Consider the following 22,363-nt stretch of genomic DNA (forward strand, 5'->3'; position numbering starts at 1 on the left):
TCTACACACAATTAAGAATATAGCAAAGTAATCTGTAAATACATCTCAATCAGTAATTTCTAATTCTAGAGATAGTTTCCTACTACATATGATATTCATATCAAATATGCCATCTTTGCTAATGGTGCCAATGATGCTGTTATACTGGAAACCATAAATATATTGCTTTATATTGTAAAAGAAACAGTGTACAATGATTAAAGTAGCAATTTTGAGGTGGTAAGATTATCCAGAATTAGCCACATGGTAATTCAGAGAACACATTTGTCATCATTAAATATAATGGTGCTAAGAATAAAAATTATAGCTCCTAATATTATGTGACTGTTGTCTTGGCAACTGCAAATAATCTAAAATCCAGACATGTCAAGCAGTATGAGGCAGTGCCAGGGAATAGATGATAGTGGTTATCAGGAAATGGATGTCTTTCCGAAGATCCAAATTCAAATAGAAGTACTTAAAACACTGTGTTCATGTATGAACAGATATGTAGACTAAGATCAACCTCCAATACTATGAATTTTTAATAGTCAAAATCTGATATCCATCTAAATGTTGACAAAAATGACAGTAACAATGTGTCTAAGATAAGAGAGGATGAGTTAACCATGAGCTAAAATGTAATTTTAAAGAAGAAATAAGACAAACAATACATAAAGATATTTGTACTCAGAGAATGGTTGTCAAAGCCACTCAACTGGGAGAAATGCACACAGTGTGTGAGAAAGCACCAAAATTAACTCCTCCCTTATGCCCTTTGTGTTGTCAGATATCTTTCCTACAGCAACACATAGATACTTGTTCCATCCCAACAGGAATATTATATCTAGGAATTATCAGTTTTGTGCTGAATACCTACATTACACAAAGAATTTATAACACATTGTCTCATTTAACTCACAATAATCCCTTGAGTTACATTTCAAGACTACCTTAATTTCCCTGATAATAAATTGAGATTCAGTGAAGTGAGGTTAAGAACAGTGTCTCCCAAGTCATAAATTATAGGGCTTATATGTGAATGTAAATGCATCTTTACCCAGAACTTTAGACTTTATATCCATTGACATTCCTTTTCAGAATTGCTTTATAGTTGTACTTGCTTGTAGTGAGGCATTTATTTCACCACAGTTACTTGTGAGTTGCTCCACTATGCAAACTATGTATTAAGTTTGCTATAATGAAGGCGATGTAAATTTTGTATGTTTACAATCAGTTCAAATACTTTAACAGTATTCAGGTTGGGAATCCCTTTGATATGTCCAAAGTTTAGTTCTGTTGATGCTTGTGTAATAATTCAGTCTGTTTCTTTCCTAAAATTCATACATAAATGGACACAATAACAGATTAATCTAAAAGGTGATGAGAAAATTAAATTAACATAAACATACAAACATCTGGCACATGACAACTTAGGAGTGTTAGATTCAATAGGTCTTATAAAGAAGATAGATTCAGTAGTGAACTAAGCCTGGGATTATAAAGTAAACTGAGGCTATGTTACTGCAAAAATTAAAGAAAAAAGAAGGAAGGAAGGGGATTAAGAGAACGAAAGAGGAAGGCAAGTGTGGTTATCTTCTTAGAATTGTATCTATGAAATATCTGCAATCTATTCTCTTTATACTAATGAAAATTTAAAATAAATTTTAAAAAGCAAAAGAGAAGATAGATTCATTCTAGCCATGTGAACTTGGGCAAGTCATTATCCCTTGTGATTCAGTTTACTCATAAACAAAATGAAGAAGTTGGGAAAATAATCCGTGAATACCCTTCCTCTTCAAAGGTCAATTATTGTACATTTCAGTTATGCGTCAACGTGTACTGCCATACCCAACCTTTAATTCTGGAGAAGACTGAATACAAATTGTTGCCGTAATGGAATAATGCTCATACACTCCAACATCTATGCTGCTTTTTATTGTTAATCATTCTATTCTTTGTCTCTCTTCACAATAGAACATCCTGTGATTTTTTTTAAATGGAGAATAATACAGAGATAAGTGAATTCATCCTGCTGGGGCTAACCAGTGTGCCAGAACTGCAGGTCCCACTCTTCATAATGTTCACTGCTGTCTACCTCCTCACCCTGATTGGGAATCTGGGAATGATCATGTTGATCCTGCTGGACTCTCATCTCCACACCCCAATGTACTTTTTCCTCAGTAACCTTTCTCTTTTAGACTTTTGCTACTCCTCCACAGTCACTCCAAAGATGTTGGTTGGGCTGCTTGTAGAAGACAACGTCATCTCCTACAGTGCCTGTGCTACCCAGATGTTCTTTTTTGCAGTCTTTGCCACTGTGGAAAGTTACCTCTTGGCCTCAATGGCTTATGACCGGTATGTGGCTGTGTGCAAACCATTGCATTATGCCATCATAATGACAAAGAGCATCTGTATTCGTATGGCTGTAGGCTGCTATGTTGTTGGTTTTCTGAATGCTTCTGTCCAAATTGGAGACACATTCCGACTTCCTCTCTGTACGTCCAATGTCATTCATCACTTTTTCTGTGATATCCCAGCAGTCATGACTCTGACTTGTTCTGATAGACACATTAGTGAGCTGATTCTTATTATTTTTTCTAGCTTTAATGTCTTTTTTGCACTTCTTGTTATTTTGATTTCCTACCTGTTGATATTTATCACCATTTTTCAGATGCGCTCAGGTGAGGGATACCAGAAGGCTTTATCGACCTGTGGTTCTCATCTTACTACTGTATCTTTATTTTACAGGACTGTAATTATCATGTACTTACAGCCCAGTTCTAGTCATTCCATGGACACAGACAAAATTGCATCTGTATTTTACACTGTGATCATCCCCATGCTAAATCCTATTATTTATAGTCTCAGGAACAAGGAAGTTAAGAGTTCATTTAAAAGAGCAGTTGAGAAAGCAAAAGGTTTTCTAGGTTTGTCTTTCAATGATGTGAAATCCACAGAAAGTTAATTCATTCCTTTTGGATCTATATCACACAATAACTCAAATTTTAAATGCCTTACAGTGTGTAGAACATAAAATTTTATCTGTTTTGTTAATCTTTAGTTGAGGAACTCTTTTTAGGGTCTACAAATTAGGAGATACTAGAATAATTTAAATAAGTTTAATGAAATGTGTGTTTTTGATTGCCTTATCTAGATATAATTACTTCAGATTAATAAATTGATGTTTGGGATAACTGAAATATTTTAAGAAAGTTTGTGGGGCTGGCGCCATGGCTCATTTGGTTAATCCTCTGCCTGTGGTGCTGACATCTCATATTGGTGACGGGTTCTAGTCACAGTTGCTCCTCTTCCAGTCCAGCTCTCTGCTGTGGCCTGGGTAGCAGTGGAGGATGGCCCAAGTGCTTGGGCCCCTGCACCCGCATGGGAGACCAAGAGGAAGCACCGGGCTCCTGGCTTAGGATCGGCATAGCTCCAGCCATAGCAGCCATTTGTGGGGTAAACCAACGGAAGGAAGACCTTTCTCTTTATCTCTCTCTTTCACTGCTAACTCTGTCAAATTTAAAAAAAAAAAAAAAAAAGAAAGCTCGTCATGTGACAGCTTCCAAATGGTGAGTAGCCATATTAGAATAAAAAGGCAGGGTCTGGTATTGTGCTTCAGCAGATTAAGACATCACTTGTAATGACAACATTTCATACCAGATTGCTGGCTTCATCTCCAATTCAGCTGCTTTTAAAACAGAAATAGCTATACTCATATGAGATAAGAGACTTTAAATCAAAAACTGCATAAAGAAAACAAATGACATGATATATTGATAAAATTATTGATTCAGCAAGAAGATATAATAATCATAAATATGTACACATTCAAAACAAGATCATCTGGATATATGCAGAAAATTCTTTAGGCCTAAAGGGATAGATAGGCTTCAATACAAAAAATAGTGGGGGAGTTTAACACCCCATTGTTATCATTGGACAGATCATTCAGAGAGACAACCACGATGCATCAGAGTTGAATCATTCTATTAGATCTAACTGACTTTTATAGAACATTTCACCCAAAAGCTACAGGATACACATTCCTCACATCAGTACATGGAACATCATCTAGGGTAGACCATATATTAGGCCACAAATCAAATCTCAGTGATGTTTAAAATATGGAAATCAGACAATGTATCTTCTCACACCACAAAGGAATAAAATCAGAAAGTAACAACACAAGAGAAAAATAGTACATTTACAAGCCAATGGAAATTAAACAACAGTCTACTGAATGCTTAAGTATGTGTTACACCCAGAAACATGGAAGGATTGCAATCATGAAAGAATGTGAAGGCAGAAAATATCCCAGCGAAACTATAATGGAAATTCAAAGCAGACAATAGGAATATTTATGGAAAAATGGTAGGGCCAAGTTGTTATTTATCAATAGAAAACTAGAATGTGAATAGCCTAAATTATCCAATTAAAAGATGTAGACTGCCATAATGGATTAAATATCAAGACCCATCCATTTTTTTACCAGAAGAAATACATCTCACCAACAACGATACCTGTAGACTGAAAGTGAAAGAATGGAAAACGATATTCCAAGTTAATGAAAAGCAAAAAATAGGAGCAGGTGTAGCCATCCTAATATCAAACAAAATAGACTTTAACACAGTAACTGTAAAAAAGAGATAAAGAGGGACACTGTGTAATGATTAAGGGATCAATTCAAACAGGGAGCTGTGACTAACATAAATGTATATGCACGCAATGCCAGGAAGCCTATGTGTTTAAAATAAATATTATGTATCTAAAAGGAGATGTAGACTCCAATACAAAAAGAATGGGTGACTCCAACACACCACTTTCATCAATGGACAGATCAATTACACAGAAAATCAACAAAGAAACAAAGGAGCTAATTGACACTATGGACAAAATGGACCTAACTGATGTCCATAGAATCTTTCATCCCACAGTTGCAGAATACATATTTTTTTCCAGAAGTGTATGAAACTTCTCTAGACTATATGCTAGACCATAAAGCTAGTCTCAACAATTCCAAAGAATTGAAATCATACCACAGTGGAATTAAGATTGAATCAGTAATAAAGACTCTTGCAACATAGAAAAGCCCAGGACAGGATGGCTTCACTGCTGAATTCTATCAGATATTTAAAGAAGAACTAATTCCAATTCTCAATCTATTCAAAAAGATTGGAAGGGAATCCTCCCAAACTCTTTCTAAGAGGCCAGCATCACCTTAATTCCTAAACCAGAAAAACATAACAATGATGTTTTTACATGTAAAAACAAAAATCCTCAATAGAATACTAGATAATCAAATCTGACAAAAAATTAGAAAGATCATTCACCAGGACTAAATGGGATTTCTCCCTGGTGTGCAGGGATAGTTCAGCATTCATGAAGTAGTAAATGTGGCATATCACAATAACAAACTGAAGAACAAAAACTATATAATTATAACATTGGGACCAGAGAAAGCATTTCATAAAATACAACATCCTTTCATAATAAAAACCTTATGCAAATTAGGAACATTCCTCAACACAATCAAGATATTTTTGAAAAATCCACAGCCAACATCATATTGAATGAGGAAAAGCTGGAAGCATTTACACTAAGATCTGGAACAAGACAATGATGCTCACTTTCACCATTGCTATTGAATGTACTCCTGGAAGTTTTATCCAGAGCCATTAGACAATAAAAAGAAATAAAAGGGATACAAATTGGAAAGAAGTCAAACTATCAAACTACCTTATTTGCAGATGGCATGATTCTATATATAGGAGATCCAAAAGACTCCACTAAGAGACTATTGGAAATCATAAAAGAGTTTGACAAAGTGGCAGGATATAAAATTAAACAAAAAAAATCATATCCTTCATATACACAGATAATGACATAGTTGAGAAAGAATCAAGATCATTCCCAATAGCTACAGAAAAATTTAAAAACCTTGGAATACATTTAACTAAGGAAGTGAAAGATCTCTACAATGAAAACTCAAAACACTAAATAAATAAATAGAATACAGAAAAAATGGAAAAATCTTACATTTTTGTTGAATGGAAAAAATTTTTTTAATTTATTTATTTACTTGGAAGTCAAAGTTACACAGAGAGAGAAGGAAAGGCAGAGAGAGAAAGAGTCTTCCATCTGCTGATTCACTCCCCAATTGGCTTCAATGGCCAGAGCTGAGCCAATCCGAAACCCAGAGCCAGGAGCTTCTTCTTGGTCTCCCAGGTATGTGCAGGGAGGACTTGGGCCATCTTCTACTGCTTTCCCAGGTCATAGCAGAGAACTGGATTTGAAGTGGAGCAGCCAGGACTAGAACTGGTGCCCATATGGGATGCTGGCACTGCAGGTGGTGGCTTTACCCTCTATGCCACAGCGCCAGCCCAGGAAAAATTAATATCATCAAAATGTCTATACTAGTGAATGCAATTTACAGATTCAATGTGATCCTAATCAAAATACCAATGAAATTTTTCTCAGATTTAAAAAAAGATACAAAAATTTATAAAGAAACACAAGAGACTCCAAATAGCTAAAGCAAGCTGATACAACAAATACAAAGCTAGAGGCATCGAAATACCAGATTTTAAGAGATACTACAGAGCTTTTATAATCAAACATCCTAGTACTGGCACAAAAATACATATGTAGATCAATGGAACAGATTAGAAACTCAGAAAGCTGAAAATAGATCTACCATATCGTCCAGCAACCTCACTCCTGGGAATTTACCCAAAGGAAATGAAATCAGTGTATGAAAAGTGATCTGTACACCATGTTTATTACAGCTCACTTCATAACAGCTAAAATATGCAATCAACCCAGATGCCCATCAATGTTGACTCAATGAAGAAAGTATGATATATACATACTATGGAGTACTACTCAGCCATAAAAAAGAATGAAATCCTGTCTATTGCAACAAAATATATGCAACTGTGGGGGGGGGCTCCAATTGAAAAGGAAACAAAGCTAAGCCTTCCCTCGACAAAGCTGCTAAGCATTTGCTCGAGTTTGCTGCACTTCCGCATCCCAGTGACTCAGCATTTCCAACAATCTAAGATGGCCCCCGGGGGAGGTACCTAGCCTGACAGGAGACTTCTGTATTCGTGAACAGTATGTGTCCTCGGCTGTGATAGGCCCTTGAGGGCGTGCTCGGCTTGTGTCCTGCCTTACCTTTCAGCTGGTTGGCTCGGTTTCCTTGTGCCCTGGACAGCCCCCTTTCTGTGTCTATAAAAGCTCTTCCCCTCCCAATAAAGTCGAGAACCCGGCTGTGCCCTGGGCATTGACTGATCTCCCAGGTCTGGTGTGGTTCCTTTGCCGCCGACACTCATCATCCTGCTCGGCCCCTGAGCTCCCCAGGCTGGCCCTGAGGAGCTCTATCAGACCTGCTGCCCCGTGACGAGCAGCAACTACTACTCAGCCATAAAAAAGAATGACATCCTATCTATTGCAACAAAATATATGCAACTGGAAACCTTTATACTTACATAAATGAAATAAGCCAGTCCCCAAAAGACAAATATCATGTTCCCCTCTTGTATGGTGACTAATATGTAGTGCATAGGAATGAAATTGATATTTTGAGATTCAATGATTTCTTACAGCCCTTGTCTCTACTTTGAGGAATAGTGGTTCTCACTACTTACAATGTGTTGAATTCTTTATGTAGTATAGGGTTAATCTTATGAGTATAAAGTAAACTCATCATTGTAAAAATTAAGAGAATGATTAAGAGAGGAGCCAAGAGGAAGTGTGGGAGTCTGGGCAACAGAGAGCATAGGGTTAAAAGTATCATTATGTTCCTAAATCTGTATATATGAAATTTACATACCTTAAATAATTTTTTTAAAAAAAATTCATAAGGCTATAGCTGCTATCAGTGCTGATTCATTTTATATACATAGGGAAAAGTAAATTGAAAATCTTCCAAATAATTTGAGATGCCTCAAAGAACTTTTGTGGTTCACAGATGGAGGTCAAAATGCAAACAATTAGTAGGCACCTGGAGAAGCTGATTCCAGCAGACACTAAGATGGTGGAATAGGAAGGGAGCTTACTGCTGCAGTCTAGAAGATAGTTAAAAAAATACAGAGAGTGCAACATCAAGTTAGAGCTAGGGAGAAAACCTCAGAGGAAACTCCATGCAAATTAGAGAGACACTATGGATCTATGTGGAGGGTGTGGACATGCACAACTGAGGACCCCAGCAGCCAAGAGCCTCAGCACCAGCTTTTGAAAAAGAGATGAGACCAGACTGCAGCACCCCAAGCCACTGGCAATAAAGCTGAGGGAAGGGCTTGGTGAGGGTCCAGCTTGGAGCCCTGTGGAGGACGGTGTACCTGCTAATCTAGAATGAAGAAAGGGGGCGCATTTTCTATCCCCAACCATCAGGCACCAGCATCCTGTAACTAGCTGAGAGAAGGTGGGCACCATCTTGGACACACGTAACATCTGTGCCAGCTCATGTCCACAAGCCAAGCAACCAGCCAAGCAGAGATGCAGGAGCCTGGCTGGGAGAATTGACAGGGAGCTTGGTGCTAGTGCCTGTGGAAGCCTTGTGTGCTGGGACTGGGAGCTTGGTGCTAGTGACTGTGGGAGCCTTGTGTGCTGGGAGAACTGACAGGGAGCTTGGTGCTAGTGACTGTGGAAGCCTTGTGTGCTGGGACTGGGAGCTTGGTGCTAGTGACTGTGGGAGCCTTGAGTGCTGGCTGCATGAGAGGGTGCATGGTGTGGCTGGGTCTTTGGGAAGTCACTGTGGGCAGCTCCACATACATGGGAGCTGATTCCCTGATTCCCTGGTGAGGGTCATTGCTGTGGGATCCGTGCTCACACCAGACACTGCATGGATCCTTTGTGTAGTTCTTGTGGCAGTGTGAAAGAATATTATACCCACAGGGGCTAGTGACCAGGGATTAGTCTCCTTGGAGGAGAGGAGATGAGCTGTGCCAACAGATCAGATTAAACCTCCCCTCTGATTTAAAAAAATAAATAAAAGAGGCGGGGTTGGTGCTGTGGTGTAGTGAGCTAAAGCCTCCAGCTGTGGTGCCAGCATCCCATATGTGTGCTGATTTGAGTCCAGCTACTCCTCTTCTGATCCAGCTCTCTGCTGTGGCCTGGGAAAGCAGTAGACAATGGCCCAAGTGCTTCGGTCCCTGCTCCCATGTGGAAGACCTGGAAGAAGCTCCTGGATCCTGGCTTTGGATCAGCTCAGCTCTGTCCACTGTGGCCATTAAGGGAGTAAACCAGCAGATGGAAGACCTCTCTCTTTGTCTCTCTCTCTCACTCTGTCTGTAACTCCAGCTCAAAATAAATAAAAATTTTTTTAAAAAGAGAGATCTTTTTCTTTTAAATTTTTATTTAATAAATATAGATTTCCAAAGTACAACTTTTGAATTATAGCAGCTTTCCCCCCATAACCTTATTCCCATCTACAACCATCCCATCTCCCACTCCCTCTCCCATCTCCTTCTTCATCATGATTCATTTAATTTTTTAAATTTATTTTTTATTTTTTATTTTTTGACAGGCAGAGTGGACAGTGAGAGAGAGAGACAGAGAGAAAGGTCTTCCTTTTGCCGTTGGTTCACCCTCCAATGGCCGCCGCGGCCGGCGTGCTGCGGCCAGCGCACCGCGCTGATCCGATGGCAGGAGCCAGGAGCCAGATACTTATCCTGGTCTCCCATGGGGTGCAGGACCCAAGCACCTGGGCCATCCTCCACTGCACTCCCTGGCCACAGCAGAGAGCTGGCCTGGAAGAGGGGCAACCGGGACAGAATCCGGCGCCCCAACCGGGACTAGAACCCGGTGTGCCGGCGCCGCTAGGCGGAGGATTAGCCTAGTGAGCCGCGGCGCCGGCCCTAATTTTTTAAATTTTTTATTTTTATTTATTTATTTTTTTATTTTTCTACAGGCAGAGTAGACAGTGAGAGAGAGAGACAGAGAGGAAGGTCTTGCTTTTTCCATTGGTTCACCCCACAATGGTTGCTGTGGCAAGCACTCCATACTGATCCAAAGCCAGGAGCCAGGTGCTTCTCCTGGTCTCCCATGCAGGTGCAGGGCCCAAGGACTTGGGCCATCCTCCACTGCACTCCGGGCCACAGCAGAGAGCTGTACTGGAAGAGGAGCACCTGGGACAGAATCCAACGCCCTGACCAGGACTAGAACCCGGGGTGCTGGTGCCGCAGGCAGAGGATTAACCTATTGAGCTGCAGTGTCGGCCTTATCATGATTCATTTAAAAAAGAAAAGACTGCAGTCTATGCCATAAAGCAAGTCTCAGCAAATTCAAAAAAATCGAAATCATACCATGCATTTTCTCTGATCACAATGGAATGAAGCTGGAAGTCAACAACTTAGGAATCCCTAGAACATATGCAAATTCATGGAGACTGAACAATATGCTCCTGAATGAATAAGTGGGTAATAGAAGAAATCGAAAGAGAGATAAAAAAAAACTGTTGAGGAATTTTTTTCTACTATTTGTTGAACTCTTTAGTTAGTATAGAGTTAATCTTTTGTATTTAAAGTTAATTGAAAATAGATTTTAGTGAAAAATAAGAATGAGAATAGGAGAGGAAGGAGAAAAAAGGGTAGAAGAGAAGGTGGGAAGGTGGGTACAGTGGGAAGAATCACTGTTCTCACTGTTCCTAACATTGTATTTATGAAATACATGAAGTTTTTATACCTAAAATCAAAGGTTTCTGGGGATTAAAAAAATCCATCATCTCCTAATCACCTTACTATATTTGAATGTTGTTTATGCTTTTGTAATGGACATTAGGTCCACTACAGATGTATGGTAGAAACACCATATAATATGCTACTGTGCAGTGCTTCCAATGCTATGTTAAGTGACGAGTTTTAAACCATTCATGTTGGGAATATTTATACCATGGAAATTAGCAAGTACTATAAATTAGAACCTGATATATTATTTTGTTGATTTTCCTAGATTGGAATTGATAAATTAAGAGTGTACTGTGGCCGGCGCCGCAGCTCAATAGGCTAATCCTCCCACTGCAGCGCCGGCACACCAGGTTCTAGTCCTGGTCGGGGTGCCAGATTCTGTCCCGGTTGCCCCTCTTCCAGGCCAGCTTTCTGCTGTGGCTCAGGAGTGCAGTGGAGGATGGCCCAAGTCCTTGGGCCCTGCACCCACATGGGAGACCAGGAGAAGCACCTGGCTCTCGGCTTCAGATTCGTGCGGTTCGCCAGCCGCAGTGCACCGGCCACAGTGGCCATTGGAGGGTGAACCAACGGCAAAAGGAAGACCTTTCTCTCTGTCTCTCTCTCTCACTGTCCACTCTGCCTGTCAAAAATTAAAAAAAAAAAAAAAAGAGTGTACTGTGTCTCTGGAAATTACATTATAAAATACACAAATAATAGAGAGAATATGTTTTAGTAATCAAACTCTATTAGAGGATTAAGTAACAATTACGCTTACACTATTAACAAATGAAGTTTTAATGAGCAGCTTTTGTTTCATTCTTGTACTTCTTGTAACCATAAATGAAAATCAGGCAGTATTCATGTCACAATTGATCAATGAGTTGAGTGGTGACTCCTTTCTTGAACCAAATAGTGATCAAGAGCTTATCTGTAGTCTGATTTTTGTCTAATTGCTGTTGAATCACCATACTAGGTTAACTATGAATATGAGAGTTCAGCAAAAATCAACTAAAGTATACATTTAGGATCAATTAGTTTTATGGAATTTATAGTAAATATTATTACATTTTTATTTAAAATAAGAAGCTGATTCCAAATCTGATGGATCAGTATGAAGGACTCAAGACTTCAGTGGATGAAGTAACAAGAGATAAGGTAGAAAGAGTAGAATTAGGGCCGGCGCCGTGGCTCAATAGGCTAATCCTCCACCTTGCGGCGCCAGCACACTGGGTTCTAGTCCCGGTCGGGGCGCCGGATTCTGTCCCGGTTGCCCCTCTTCCAGGCCAGCTCTCTGCTATGGCCAGGGAGTGCAGTGGAGGATGGCCCAGGTGCTTGGGCCCTGCACCCCATGGGAGACCAGGAAAAGCACCTGGCTCCTGGCTCCTGCCATCGGATCAGCGCGGTGCGCCGGCTGCAGCGGCGGCCATTGGAGGGTGAACCAACGGCAAAGGAAGACCTTTCGCTCTCTGTCTCTCTCTCTCACTGTCCACTCTGCCTGTAAAAAAAAAAAAAAAAAAAAAAAAAAAAAAAGAGTAGAATTAGCATTACACGCAGAGCCTGAAGAGGCCACTGAATTAGTTCAGTCTCATTATTAAATGTTGAATGATGAGAGGTTGCTTTCTATGGATAAGCAAATAAAATGGCTTCTTGAGATGTAATCTACTCCTGGTGAAGATTGTTTGAATTTTGTTTAAATGACATCAAAGGATTCAGAATATTGCATAAACTTAGTTCACAAGCAGTGGTAGGATCTGAAAAGAGGGATTCCACTTTTGCAAAAACTGCTGCTGTGCTAAAGCGCAGTAAATCAGCATCACACGCTACAGATAAACCTTTTTTGAAAGGAGAAATTGATCAATAGGCAAACTTTATGTTGTCTTATTTTTTTATTTATTTATTTTGACAGATAGAGTTATAGACAGTGAGAGAGAGAGAGAGACAGAGAGAAACGTCTTCCTTCTGTTGGTTCACTCCCAAAATGGCCACTATGGCCAGCGCTGTGCCAGTCCGAAGCCAGGAGCCAGGTGCCTCTTCCTGGTCTCTCATGCAGGTGCAGGGGCCCAAACACTTAGGCCATCCTCCACTGCCCTCCCGGACCACAGCAGAGAGCTGGACTGGAAAAGGAGCAACCAGGACTAGAACCCGGCGCCCATATGGGATACCAGCGCCTCAGTCATAGGATTAACCAAGTGATCCACGGCGCCAGCCCCTATGCTGTCTTATTTTTAAAAAATTGCCACAGCTTCCCCAACCCCCAAGAGCCACAACCCTGATCAGACAGCAGGCCATCAAAATACAGGAAAGAGCTTCAATGAGAAAAAAGATTATGATTCACTGAAGACTCAAATGATTGTTAGCGTTTTTAAAAATAAAGTATTTTATTGAGGTATATTTATGTCAAATATAATGTTATTTACACCGTACTAGACTACAATATAGTGTAAACAATATTTTATATGCATTGAAAACAATGATTCAGGTGATTCCCTTTATGACAGCATTGAATTTCTTACGGTGATCTGGAATGGGACTTGCATTATCTCTCAAGTGTGCCTGATGGAACAATTACTAAAAATGACTGTATGTACTACTCATCATAACAAAAAACAACTTTGTATGCCAGTAATAGCTTCTACCCTAGACAAGTGGGATGAGGAGAAGCAATTGCCCTCACTGGGACCCTATCCCTAGAGAGTCCTAAGTTGTATAACATTCTCCTGGTTCCCATTCATTAGGCTTCATTTCATGGCTCCACATGACAGCTATAAAGCCATAAGAATATGACCAGAGCTTCTTTGGTCACTATTTTTCTAGATAAACGTTCATGCTTTTGGTACACACACTGGCCTATCCCCCAAGTGGAGTATTTGCAGTAAATCTGCAAATATAGCCAGAGAAAATGCCTCAAGATAAAACTTACATTGATTCATGCTAAAGGAATAGCATTTACTAAGGTCTGTATAAACACATTCTCATGTGTTTTTCACAGATACAGTTCTATGAAGTTGGAAAAAATATAATTTTACCCTCTGTCTTCACAAATAAGAAAACTGAGTTAGGAAGGATGTAAATTATTCTTCCAAGTACCAAAAAAATCCATTATACATGCAAGAACTAAACTTGGGCTTCCTAGTTCAATGTAAATGATTTTTTATACCCCTTTGCCTCACAGACCTTGAAACCTCTTTGAAAGTTCATTATATAGGATTCTGCAATATTATTATACATTTGTCCAAGGAGGCTTTGTGATTTCAGATTGGAACTCAGGATTGCCTTTCCCTTTTTTCAAGGAACAAGGTAAGCTTCTATATTCAATATACATTTTTAATGGAAATATGATTGATATAGAAGAAATCAGGCATCTACATATTCTATGTTTTTGAGCTCAGATTTGCTTGTTTAAATACTTTTTCTGAAACACTAACAGGAGTCTAGCATTCAAATGCAGAAACAGATGTCATGCTGATTTCCTTCAAAATATACCAAAAACCTGGGCTCTATGATGCTCTGATTCACTACGTGGTAAATTCACCCAGATTGCTATACTGTGGTTTATCACTGAAAGAAAAGCTCACCAAGATAGGCTGCAAGAATAATTCCATAGGCTCCAGGAGAATTGTTATGAAACTACCAAGATCACCACTTCATTTTCACAATCACTTCCTCACAATCTTCCTTTCTCATTACTGGTTCATCTAGAAAATCTCATTCTGCAGTGATGAAAGGAACAGATGTTTGTATAATTTAGATGTGGGTTTTATTCTTGAATTGATCTTACTAGGAACAGAATATGAGGAAGGAACACATTCCATTGTCCTAGCAGTAAATGAATGTATATGTCTACATGCATGTGTGTATGAATTCTTTGTTTCCCTCCATCTACTGCTACATCTCTATCTTTCATTTATCATCTATCATATATCACTCTATAATATTTATAACCTACCTATCTTTCATTTAAAAAACAAACTGGCTCACAAGTATTAAGTTTAGCCTGCTATTTACTTCAGGAGATCTAATTGAGGAGACAAATTTAGTACAGATATATGATCTTCACTAGTTAATACTTGTTGCTCCTTTGTTGATTCATAAACACAATTGGGAAGTTGGCCAAGGGGTCTCTAAGGATATCTCATTCTAAGCAATCTATAAATCTAGAGATAATTTTCTCACTTTATATTGTACTCCTATTAAATATGGCAAGCTTTTTAATAGCTATCATGACTACAATGCTTTACATGATGAAAGAAACTGTGCACAGTGAATAATAATTTTGAGATGGTACAATTATCCTGAATTATCCACATGATAAGAGAACATATTTATCATCATTAAACATACAGATACTAAAAAATAAAAATTATAGCTCATATTATTATTTGGGTATTGTGTTGAAAAGCATAAATGATATGAAATCCAGACATATCAAGCAATATGTGGTGAGGCCAGAAAAACAGTGATAGACAATAGTCGTTGTCTGGAGATGGGTGTCCTTCCAAAGGATCCAAACTCAAATAAAAAGATTTAAAAATACTGTGTTTTCATGGGAACAGATGTGTAGATCAAAATCAACCTCCCAAAGCATGAATTTCAACCTTCAGAATCTGATATCCATCTAAAAGTTAACAAAAATGACTTTAAGACTGTGTAATAAAAGAGAGGACTCAATCACCATGATGTGAAATGTAATTTGCAAGTAAGAAATGACTCTCATAATACATGGGTTCTGTCACAGAATGGTCAACAAAGCCACTCACGGGGGAGAGAAAGGATAGAGTGATATAAAGAAGTAAACCAAAGATGTGAATGGGCATAGTGGGTGAGAAAACTTCAAAACTCACTCAACATTAAGCTTTTTATGTTGCCAAGTATCTGTCCTATTTCAACACATAGACCATTGTTCCATCGCAGCAGGAATAGTATAACTACCTGTTTGTGCTGAATTCCCACACCATACTAACTCTTTCGCATACGTCATCTCATTTAACTCACAAGAATCCTTTGAGTTAGATCCCACGTCCACCTTTTTTCGGTGAAGTGTAAATTGAGATGCACTAAAGTTAGTTTAAGAACAATGTCTCTCAAAAAATAAATTGTAGGGCTTATGTGTAAATGCAAATGAATCTCTGCCCAGAGTTTTAGATTTTATACCCAATGACATAGCTTCTTTTTAGAATTAGCTATAATAGTTGTATATGCTTATAACAATGCATTTATCTCACTGCATTTACTTGTGAATGGATCTACAATGCAACCCTGTGAGTTAGGTTTGGTATATTGGAGGAAATTATTAAATGTAAATTATATAAGTTTAAAACCAGCTCAAGGGGTCAGCTCTGTGGCATAGTAGGTTAATTCTCCGCCTATGGCACCAGCATCCCATATTGACACCTGTTCTAGTCCCAGCTACTCCTTTTCCAATCCAGCTCTCTGCTAAGACCTGGGAAGGCAGTAGAAGATGGCCCAAGTCCTTGGGCCCCCGAACCCGCATGGAGACCCGGAAGAAGCTCCTGGCTCTTGGCTTTGGATCGGCTGAGCTCCAGCCATTGAGGCCATTTGGGAAGTGAACAAGCGGATGGAAGGCCTTTCTGTCTGTCCCTCTCACTGACTGTAACTCTACCTCTCAAGTAAATAAAATCTTTTTTAAAAAAACAACAGCTCAGTTTCATTAATAATATTCAGATTGGTAATTGCCTTGATTTTGTCAAAGTTTTGATCTGTTGTGTAATATTGAGTAAATTATTCAACCTCTTTATTCCCAAGTAATTTCAAAAACAAGTTAATCTAATGGCGATGATGACAAGATTAAGTGAAAGTATACACTTAATGTATTTGGCACACGAGAACTTAGGAATGTGTTCTGTTAGACTTAAAAGACCTTATTTGGGAGATATTTTCATTCTGGCTATGTGATTTGGGATGACTAATTATCCCATTCTGTGATTCAGTTTACTCATAAACAAAATGAAGAAGTTGGGAAAATGTTCTGTTAAGACGCTTCCACTTAAGTCATGCAATCGCTTATACTACCATGTCCATACTTTAGTCATAGAGAATTCTTAGAATGGAATAAAACACACGTTCTACTTTCTGTGCCACATTTTATTGTTAATCATTCTGTCCCTTGTCTCTGCTTGCTGTAGATCATCCTGTGATTCTAAAATAATGGAGAATAATACAGAGGTAAGTGAATTCATCCTGCTAGGACTAACCAGTGTGCCAGAACTGCAGGTCCCACTCTTCATAATGTTCACTGCTGTCTACATCATAACTCTGATTGGGAACCTGGGAATGATCGTGTTGATCCTTCTGGACTCTTGTCTCCACACACCAATGTATTTTTTCCTCAGTAACCTGTCTCTGGTGGACTTTTGCTACTCCTCCACAGTTACTCCAAAGGTATTGGTTGGGCTGCTTGTAGAAGACAACATCATCTCCTACAGTGCCTGTGCTACCCAGATGTTCTTTTTCGCAGTCTTTGCCACTGTGGAAAGTTACCTCTTGGCCTCAATGGCTTATGACAGGTATGTGGCTGTGTGCAGGCCCCTACATTATGCCACCATCATGACGAGAAACACGTATACTTTCCTGACCATAGGCTGCTATATTATTGGTTTTCTAATTGCTTCTATCCAAACTAGAGACACATTCCGACTCCCTTTCTGTATGTCGAATGTGATCCATCACTTTTTCTGTGATATCCCAGCAGTCATGACTCTGACTTGTTCTGATAGACACATTAGTGAGTTGATTCTTATTATTTTGTCAAGCTTTAATATCTTTTTTGCACTTCTTGTTATTTTGATTTCCTACCTGTTGATATTTATCACCATTTTGAAGATGCACTCAGGTGAGGGATACCAGAAAGCTTTATCGACCTGTGGTTCTCATCTCATTGCTGTTTCCTTATTTTATGGGGCTGTAATTATCATGTACTTACAGCCCAGTTCCAGTCATTCCATGGACACAGACAAAATTGCATCTGTATTTTACACTATGATCATTCCTATGATGAATCCTGTCATCTATAGCCTCAGGAACAAAGAAGTAAAGGGTGCATTTAAGAAAGTGGTTCAGAAGGCAAAATGCTTTCTAGGGTTAGTTTTTCAATGACATGAAATTCACAAAAAATTAGTTCATTCCTGATGGATCTACTCAATGAAAATCCATGAAATAATTCAAATGCTAAATGTCATATGTTGTATAGAACATAAAATTTTGTCGATATTGCTGTATTTTTTGTTGGGGAACAGTACTGAGGATCTACGAATTAGAAAATATAACAATAAATTCAACAAAGTTATAAAGTTCAATGAAATATGTGTTTTTATTGTAATTTATCAAGACACAATCCACATAGGAAAAAACCACGTTTCAGTCATTATCTAGTTGTTTGGTGTAAGAAAGATAGCCCTGTGATAAAGTACAAGTGGTAAATAGCTTTATTAAAATAATAAGACGCCGGTGCAGTGGTTCACTAGGCTAATCCTCCGCCTTGCGGCGCGGCACACCGGGTTCTAGTCCCGGTCGGGGCGCTGGATTCTGTCCCGGCTGCCCCTCTTCCAGGCCAGCTCTCTGCTGTGGCCAGGGAGTGCAATGGAGGATGGCCCAAGTGCTTGGGCCCTGCACCCCATGGGAGACCAGGGTAAGTACCTGGCTCCTGACATCGGATCAGCGCAGTGCACTGCCTGCAACGTGCCGGCTGTGGCAGCCATTGGAGGGTGAACCAACAGCAAAAGGAAGACCTTTCTCTCTGTCTCTCTCACTGTCCACTCTGCCTGTCAAAAAAAAAATTTTAAATTAAAAAAATAATAATGCAAATGTTTACATAATTTTTACATTTTTTACTAGACTAGAAAAAAATAAAGCTATCCCCTCCAGCAGATGACATGATTTTTTATATTTATAAAATAAGTGAAATCATGATGAGCCACTAAAACTGATTCAATCTAATAAATTAATTCAACAAAATTTCAGGATATAAGATCAATATACAAATATTAATGATATAGCTATATAATATCATTACATAACTTGAAATTAAATGAAGATAATTCTATTTTTTAAATCATCAAAATTTTGCAGGGCCAGCACTGTGATTTAGAAGGTTAAGCCTACACCTGCAGTGCCAACACCCCATATGGGTACAGGTTCGAATCCTAGCTGCTCTATATCTGATTCAGCTCCCTGCAAATGTGCCTGGGAAAGCAGTGGAAGATGGCCCAAGTGCTTGGGCCTCTATACATTCATAGGAGAACCAGAAGAAGCTCTTGGCTCCTGGCTTTGGCCTGACCTATCTTAGTCATTGCGGTCATTTGGGGAGTGACACAGTGAATGGAAGATTTCTCTGTTTCTCCCTCTCTCTATGTGTCCTTATCTTTCAAATGAATAAATCAATCCTTTAAAATATATTGAAATGTATAAGAAAAAATTTAAAAACCAAGTACAATGCCTACTCCTTAAAACACAGCACAAAGACATTAAGGAAAATCTAGATTAGAAAAGATTTTCCTTGTTCACAGATCAAAGTTGTAAAGCTGGAAATGCTCTCTGGTTGTTCCACCCAATCATTGCCCTCCCTGTAAATCCCCAGTTGTCTTCTTTATTTACAAGGATAAGCTTATCTTAAACTTCATAAGGAAATTCAAGAGATTCATAATAATAAAATTAATACTTAAAAATAATAGACAAGTTGTAGTTCTCTATTTTCCAATTTCAAAACTTAGTATAAAAACTGCATTAATCAAAATCCTATGATATTTCCATAACATAATGTCTTCTAGGTTCATCCATGCTTTAGCAAATGGGACAGAATTTCCTCCTTTTCAAAGACTGAATAGTATTCACTTACGTAGACATATATTTCTTGTATGCACTTATCCGGTGATAGATACCTAGTGGCCTCCATGTATTAGCTATTTTTTATTATTATTTTTATTTATTTGACAAATAGTTAGACAGTGAGAGAGAGACAGAGAAAAAGGTCTTCCTTCCGTTGGTTCACCCACAAATGGCCGCTACGGCCGGAGCTGTGCCGATCCAAAACCAGGAGCCAGGTGCTTCCTCCTGGTCTCCCATGCAGGTGCAGGGCCCAAGCACTTGGACCATCCTCCACTGCCCTCCCTGGCCACAGCAGAGAGCTGGACTGGAAGAAGAGCAACCGGGACTAGAACCTGGTGCCCATATGGGATGCGGGCGCCGCAGGCGGAGGATTAACCAAGTGAAACATGGCACTGGCCCCCATCTATTGGCTATTGAAACTAATATTGCAATGAACATGGACATGCAGATGTGTTTTCAACATATGGGTTTCAATTATTTTGCATTTATACCTAGAAGAGAGATCTTGAATCATATGGTAACTGTATTTTTAGTTTCCTGGGGAAATTCCATACTGTTTTCCACAATGACTGCCTATCAAAGCATCACATTGAACCTCATAAATGTATATAATTATTACATCAATTTTGTAGTTAAAAAACAAAATGTACACCTCAATAGTATGCTAGTTTCATCAGAATAGCACACACTTAGGGATCTATAAATAGAATTGAGAATCCTAAGTGAAACTTATGGTCAACTGATTTTCAGTAAGAGTGTCAAAGAATTCAATGAATAACAATAGTCTTTTCATGAAGGTCTTGGAACATATGTATGTACAAAGGCAAAAGAATAAAGTTGGACCTCTATGTAACTCATTTACAAAAATTAACTCAAAATGGATCACAGATCTAAATTATAAAACTCATATAAGATTTAAAAAGAGTAAATAGAAACAGCAAGAAGATATTTCTAGTGAAGGAATTTTTAATTTTGAAATTTATGGTATGCAATTACAGAGTGCTTGAGAGGGAAATTCATAGCATGAAACTATTTCACTGGCCAAAAAGAAGAGTCTCAAGCCAATGATGTGAGCTACCGTCATACACAACTAAAAAGAGAAGAGAAAATTAACATCAAAGTAGACAGAAGAAAGAGACTGACAACAATAAAGCAGAAATCAATGAAATTAAAGACCAAAAAAATAAAACAAAACAAAATAAACCCAAAATCTTGTTTGGAGTGGGTAAGAAGGCAATAAAATCAAAAGCTTAAGCCCAAATCACCAATATCAGGAAGGTGGAACATTCTTATGGATAGGAAAAGAGGAAAACAATGCTCTAATTAAATCTATGCCTAAATTTAAATAAAATGAGTGTTTTTAAAAAATGAAAAAGAGAAGGAAGATATTTAAGATTATACTTTCTGGGACTATTTATCCGTCTATTTATGTAAAAAGAACAGATTTCATATATGCCATACATACAGTTTAAGAACTTAATGATACTTCCTACCCTTCTTTCTTCCTTCTTTTTTTGCTTTTCTTTTAATTTTTGTTATAGCATACTTTCAATTTACTTTATAATATCAAGCTTAATCTTCCACTAAAAAAGAATTCAACAAGTGTAAAGACCACTGTTTCTCAGCAGTATAGATAAGGGCTATAAACAATTTCCAAATCTCAAGATGTTGATTTCACTCATATACACTACATTTTCTTGCACTGTATATATTAATTACCACAAATCAGAGAAAACATTCTATTTATCTTTTGGGGATTGGCTTATTTCACTAAGAACAGTGGTCTTCAATTGCATCCATTTTGTTGCAAAAGACAGGATTTCCCTTTTTTGTGGCTGAGTAGTATTCCATCTGTAGTTTCTCTGAATGTGTCAAGCATTGAGGGAGGAGTGTGAGGTGGCCATATCAGTTCAATGCAGCTAAGATTCTCAGCCTGTATCCCTCAAAGGGCTCCGGCATCTGTGAAGCCAGTGACATAAAGCTGTCTTCGTCAGCCTCAACCTGGATGAGAACATCACTGTCATGGCATGCCCAGGTCACCATCAGCCCTGGACATGCCAAATAGAAAAGCGCCTTCCTGTGCCTGGGGGGCACCAGTCACTTTCTATCCCTTGGGTTCTTCCCAGACACTGACCACAAGCAGCTAGTCCAGAGAGACATTTTTAAGTTTAAGGGAGTGAACCCCACTCCATACCTGGAGTTTTTATTCTGCACCTATGGAGACAAGAACTTGAAAGCTCACTTATAAACATTCCTACCCAGCAGTTTCAAACATGGAATCATGAAGAAACTTCAAGAATTTGGCTTTAGACTTTCTGGTTCTCAGGTCAATGATCATGTTCCAAAGTTAACACAGGCTCAGATCCTCCTTCCCCAAAGGCAATTGAAGCTTCTTTTGGTAAAGGTATTGAACTGTCCTTGAAGTGGGGATTCACCATGGACACCAACACACATGCACAGTCCAGGACCAGCTACAGGGACTAGAAAGGCTGGACTGGACAGTATACAACTGAGGAGGCACACAAGACTCAGGGAGCAAATCTCCAAACCCAAAATGGGATTCACTGTGCTTCAAGCAAAGCTCTTGCAGGCACATTAAGATGTGTTACTCCTGATGTAGTCTTTCCTATCTTGGCCTCAGCAGGCTTTTCTGGGGTTAGGAAGTCCACAATAGGCACAGAGTCCAATGCATATACCCCAGGCCCAGTCCTTTTAGTCACACCTGACTCTTGTGCTAGCTTTGGGAAAGCCAGACCTTATCACTATAACCCTTGATTAACTTGCTGTTTGTCCAAATCACTTCAGTCGTTACTCTGTCCTCTATCCCGTAGACCCTGTGGCTACATTTCTCAAGTCAGACTATCTAAGTTAACTTC

At 38.9% G+C, this 22,363-nt stretch overlaps 2 protein-coding genes across 2 annotated transcripts; both read left to right on the forward strand.

Moving 5' to 3' along the window:
- Positions 1 to 1,978: 1,978 nt before the first annotated feature.
- On the forward strand, positions 1,979 to 2,947 carry LOC100342103 (olfactory receptor 5B17-like). The gene has a single exon (XM_008273260.3). The coding sequence runs from the start codon at positions 1,979 to 1,981 to the stop codon at positions 2,945 to 2,947; it is 969 nt and encodes a 322-aa protein (XP_008271482.3).
- Positions 2,948 to 16,811: 13,864 nt separating this feature from the next.
- On the forward strand, positions 16,812 to 17,759 carry LOC100341841 (olfactory receptor 5B17-like). The gene has a single exon (XM_002708981.3). The coding sequence runs from the start codon at positions 16,812 to 16,814 to the stop codon at positions 17,757 to 17,759; it is 948 nt and encodes a 315-aa protein (XP_002709027.3).
- Positions 17,760 to 22,363: the final 4,604 nt, after the last annotated feature.

Source organism: Oryctolagus cuniculus, chromosome 1, assembly GCF_964237555.1.
Source record: "Oryctolagus cuniculus chromosome 1, mOryCun1.1, whole genome shotgun sequence".
In the NCBI taxonomy this organism is placed as follows: Eukaryota; Metazoa; Chordata; class Mammalia; order Lagomorpha; family Leporidae; genus Oryctolagus; species Oryctolagus cuniculus.